The sequence below is a fragment of the Ascaphus truei genome, chromosome 13 (genome assembly GCF_040206685.1).
Source record: "Ascaphus truei isolate aAscTru1 chromosome 13, aAscTru1.hap1, whole genome shotgun sequence".
In the NCBI taxonomy this organism is placed as follows: Eukaryota; Metazoa; Chordata; class Amphibia; order Anura; family Ascaphidae; genus Ascaphus; species Ascaphus truei.
The window spans coordinates 26,221,575-26,226,812 of NC_134495.1; the positions used below are offsets into that span (position 1 = coordinate 26,221,575).

The window sequence follows — 5,238 nt, forward strand, 5'->3', positions numbered from 1 at the left end:
TTTCAAATTTAATCAATTTTAAGATTTAGAAAATAAGTACACTTGTAAACAGTCCAAACAGTTGTTTAAGAATCCTTCACGATCATCCATGCAGTACTGAAAGGCAGACCAATTGAGTTGCATCTCACCTCCCTCCCACCCCTACAAAGCAAAGGCATGGGACTAGCTATCAACACCTCCCCGGGAAATGAGAAATTACCTGTAATTAACAGAGAAAGTCTAAGACGGTTTCATGATTTGTCTGCTGGTATAAAATTTAGATTTCCTGGTTCCTCACACATGCGCATTGTGAACTAGTGTACCATAGAAAGCCTTCACTGCCAATCGGACTTACTGTAGAAATCCAACAAGAAACAAAAAAAATTAAAGTAACATTTTTTTTGAGAAGTAGACAATAATTGTGAGCTGTAAACAAAACCTTATGCAATACATTTTTTTAAATATTTGAGCAATTACTACATTTATAAAATCACTACCTTTTTATTTCTCTATGAGGTGGCATACAGTATTGTCATTTTTTTTTGGGGGGGGGGGGGGTCGGAATTCTATTTAATACCTTCAACTTTTGATAGGGTTGGTCATCTTTCACCAAGATGAAACATTTTAGTTGCACCTTCCCACTCCACACATATGCTTTTCAACATTGTGGTCTATCCATTCCCACAAAGCAACGACTTTTTAATTATTGGTCTTACTTTAGGTTGGTTAATTGCAGACAGTACTTTTAATCTCGGGTTTTGTCAACTTCAAAGCGTCTACACATAGCCATGACAAGATCTTCTCACCTTTTCCTTCAGTATTTCCTTCACTGTCTTGTTCCTGAAGGTGTATATAAATGGGTTTAACAGAGGGACAAACACTGTGTTCAGGATTGCCACCTTCTTGTCAGAGTCCAGTATTTGACCCATAGATGGCCGTGCATACATGAAGATACCAGCGCCATAAGTTAGGGTCACCATCAGGGCATGAGAGGAGCAAGTGGAGAAGGTCTTTTTCTTTCCTTCAGCTGAGGATGTTTTCATAATTTCAAGCAAAATGTAGGTATAGGACACAATTGTGACCACGAGAGAACTGACAAGCAGAAACGTAATGGCAGCAAATTCAAAGATGCAAATTTTGGCTGTACCAGAGCAAGAGATTTTAAGCAGAGGTCGCATATCACAGAAAAAATGGTCCACTACATGAGAACAAAATTCCAATTGAATAACTAAAATTGAAGGCACAGATGAGTAGAAAATAGCTCCAAGCCAAATACCAGACATTAACTGCAGACATGTCTTCTGTTGCATAACAGAGGAGTAATGCAAAGGTTGGCATATGGCCAGGTATCGGTCAAAAGACATGATAGTTAAGAGAAAGATATCAGCAGCCCCTAATAGAACGTAAGTATACATTTGGAATAAGCAAGAGGGACGAGAGATATAGTTGCCCTCAGGCAGCAAGCCTCGTAGCATGTTCGGAATAATGTTGCTTGAAAAACAGATCTCCAAAACAGCCAGGTTGCTGAGGAAGAAATACATAGGCGTTTGGAGCCTCTGATCTGAGCAGAACAATGCAAGAATGAGGACGTTCCCTGCTATGGTGCAGATATAGGCGAGCAGCAGAAAAAAGAAAAATATGCCAAATCCTGGCATGGATGGGAACCCTATGAGAATGAACCCAGTCAGAATGGTCATATTACCCATGTTTGCTTGGGCAAGGTATTTTACTAGTCAAGGGTGGAAATGACAGAACTACAAACTGCTGCTATTGAGAGATGTGAAGATCTTTGGATACACTCGATGGAGTCATCACTAGTCACAAATACAGTGATGCAGAAGAAAAATCCAGTTGTTCTCTCTTAAATAGAAATAGTGACACAATATTAAGATGGAGAGAAATAAGCAAAACATACAGTAACTGAAAATGAGTAAAATAAATATACAGTACATGATATAGCAGAGGACATTAACCAAGCAAATTGTCACAGCATTTAGATGTAGATTAGATAAATTATATATAACTCTACTATTGACTAGATGCTCAATTGGTTTAGTATTTTAGTTTTGGTTTTGCTTCTCCATAAATATCTGGTTTTGGTTCTGGTTCGGACTAAAATGTGATAGTTTTAATGCCCTATAATATTTAATAAACATTTATAAAGAGTTTTTCTAAATAGCAATACAATGTTAGTTATGTAAATAAAATTCCACTGGGACCTTATTTGTAATTTCTTATATAAAAAAATATTCTATAAATGACAGACAGGAATATTGGAGTAACCTCCACAGTAATGCATCTAAGATGAAGGTCTATTTGGTTGGTGAACATATATATATACAAAACAAGAAGAAACAGGCGCCCTCCTAGTGTATTAAAGTTCAACAATTTTATGGGCCTGGACACAAGATAAAATGCACCCTCACAAACACATCTAGAACTTGAGCATTTATGAGAAATATCTCAAACACCAGTACCCCAGTCGAATCCACAAGGCTTCTGCTGTGAATGCTTTCACTAAATTGCTTTTTATTTATTTTATATCACACAAATTTAACATGTGTACAAATACTTTTACAGACATATTATTGAAGAATGCCTTCTATGTTTTTTTTGTATTTACAAATGACACATTTCAGTCTCTCCCGCGGGCATCACAGAGGATTATCCCTAGCTTCTGTTACGTTTGATCCAATAGTGGATGTTCTTCATTAGATACAATGCACTGTGAAATCTCAACAATTTTGTATTTCTTTCTATGAAAGCCACTTTCTTCAAATGGAAACATTACAGGGCTCCTTATAGGCCAGGGCTCTTCAACTAGCAGCGCAGGAATTGCTTTGATGTGGTCTTTAGAGTCCTACCTGCCCCAACAACTAGTATAAAATTAGCAGAAGCAAAGTTTAATTTTTCACACTAAAACTCACTTGTAAATTAAAGTAATTTTAAAAAAATGTATCTAAATTACACTGAAATGTTTCCTGATCTGACCCCTTTGGAGAATTTGTTGAAGAGCCCGGCTATAGGCTGTTTTGAGATTAGGTGACTAACTCTACCCCAACTTTACATGTTCTCTTGAGTATTTCCTTGACCTTTTTGTTCCTTAATGTGTAGATAAAAGGGTTGAGCAGAGGAACCACCACCGTGTTAAGAATTGCTACTTTCTTGTCAAAGTCCATGGAAGTATCCTGAGATGGTCTCACATAAGTACATATACAGCTGCCATAGATTAGAGATACCACCAGAGCATGGGAAGAGCAACTAGACCAAGCTCTTTCTGTTCTACTTGCTGATCCGATTTTCATAAGTGCCATTATAATGTACACATAAGATACAGTACAATAGTGACCAGGAGAGAACCATCAAGCAGAAAGGAAAAGGCAGCAAATTCCAAAAGTTTAATTGAAGCTGTTTTACTGCAAGAAATCCTGAGGAGGGGCCAATGTCACAGAAGAAATGGTTCACTACATTAGAACATAATGGTGATAGTATAATCAACATTGATGGTACAAGTGAGTAGAAAATGGCACCCTGCCATACTCCTGCTATAATCTGCCTACATACTTGGTGGTTTATATGGATTGAGTAATGCAAGGGGTGGCATATAGCCATGTATCTGTCAAAAGACATGACAGCAAGGAGAAGGAGATCAGCAGCCCCAAATAGAAGATAAGCATAGAATTGAACGAGACAACCACTCAGAGAGATTAACTGTACCCCTGACAGCAAGCCTCTTAGCATGGTTGGGATAATGTTGTTTGTAAAATAGATATCTATAAAAGCTAAATTGCTGAGGAAGAAATACATCGGGCTATGGAGCTGCTGGATTGAGAAGACTAGTGAAATTATAATAATATTTCCAACCATAGTGAGGAGGTAGGAGAGCAGAAGAAGAATAAAGAAGGTTACAGCAAACACTGGCAGGTGAGGGAACGCTGCCAAAATGAGCTCTGTCACAGTGGTCATATTCCTCCCATCAGTGGGGGGCATTTTATGTTTAAGTGAGAGAGGGGAGGCATAATGTATGCTGATATGCTGTTGTAGTGATAACATTCTGAGCTATTCGCAGGGCACCAATTCATCTCTGCAGAACAGGAGGCAAGTCCCAGCAGATGATCTTCAAAAAATTGCTACTGTAGAAAGGATGCAAGACATCCAAACAATGCATATTATAAACTAAAGCAGGATACTGAAATAAAAAAAACTTTCAATCCCAATTGATCTCCACAATGTACACATGTTATTAATGTACCGTGTGTTAAGTATGATTTTCCAAAACAATTGACAATATAGAATAACGCAATAGTATATTACAAAATGTTGTAGCAAACAGTAGCTATAGCATGCCTTTATCTGGTTGAATAAAAAAAGATTAAATCACACGTGAATTAACACATCAATAACTTAAATAAACTTCAATAAGATACATACTCAACTGCAGAAAACGAGTGACCTTAATTCAAGTTGAAATCTAGTTATATTGTATTTGCAAAAAAAATCCATATGAGAGGGAAGCATAAGTGCAGTAATTCAAATGAGTTTGGACTAGAATTTTTTATCTGCATTTATAAGTTATATACATAATTTTAAAAATAATGTTATACCAAGGAATATAACTGAAACTAAGGAACGAGTGGGCAGACTGGAGGAATTTGGCAGAGAGTTAAAATGATATCAAAGAGAAACAGCACATAGATTAAAATAAGTTATTCTTACTGTACATTTTCAAGAGTATTAAAAAGGAAAAAAGTTAGGGCAGTAAGTATAGAATTGTTAGAAACAAACCGTAGGTCATATATATTATTATATTGCTAATATGAATGTGACTGTAAAAAAACATGTGATTGTATGAAAACATGTATACCGATGTAGCAAGAGTTACTACTGTATCATCAGAGCAGTGGAAGAACAAGTAAAAGTCTGCGGCACCCGGGAACAGTATCTGCTGTGATGGAGCTGTGGGGGTCCATGCTTCTGAATGAGACTCCTGTAGCGTTAATACTTCTATGCCGTGGCACCGAAGACAATAAGTCTTGCTACATCTGCATGTGTATGTATATATATATAAATAAAATAAAAAGATCACTTGTGAGCACATTCACATGTCTTAGACAGGTCTGCAACTCTTTCACCCTTATCACCTAGCATACAGTGCTTCCACTGCAGCAAGGGATTCTGGGTACTTACATGCAAATGAGCACCCTGTATCACCTTTTGCCTGAAATCCATTTTTACATGGGACCCTTATAAGCTAATGCT

The 5,238-nt window shown here is 37.1% G+C and overlaps 1 protein-coding gene across 1 annotated transcript; it reads right to left on the reverse strand.

Annotated features, from left to right (window-relative positions):
* Nucleotides 1-755: 755 nt before the first annotated feature.
* Nucleotides 756-1,343, reverse strand: LOC142464597 (olfactory receptor 6M1-like). Its single transcript, XM_075567970.1, has one exon. It carries the CDS (start codon nucleotides 1,341-1,343, stop codon nucleotides 756-758), a length of 588 nt encoding a protein of 195 aa, XP_075424085.1.
* Nucleotides 1,344-5,238: the final 3,895 nt, after the last annotated feature.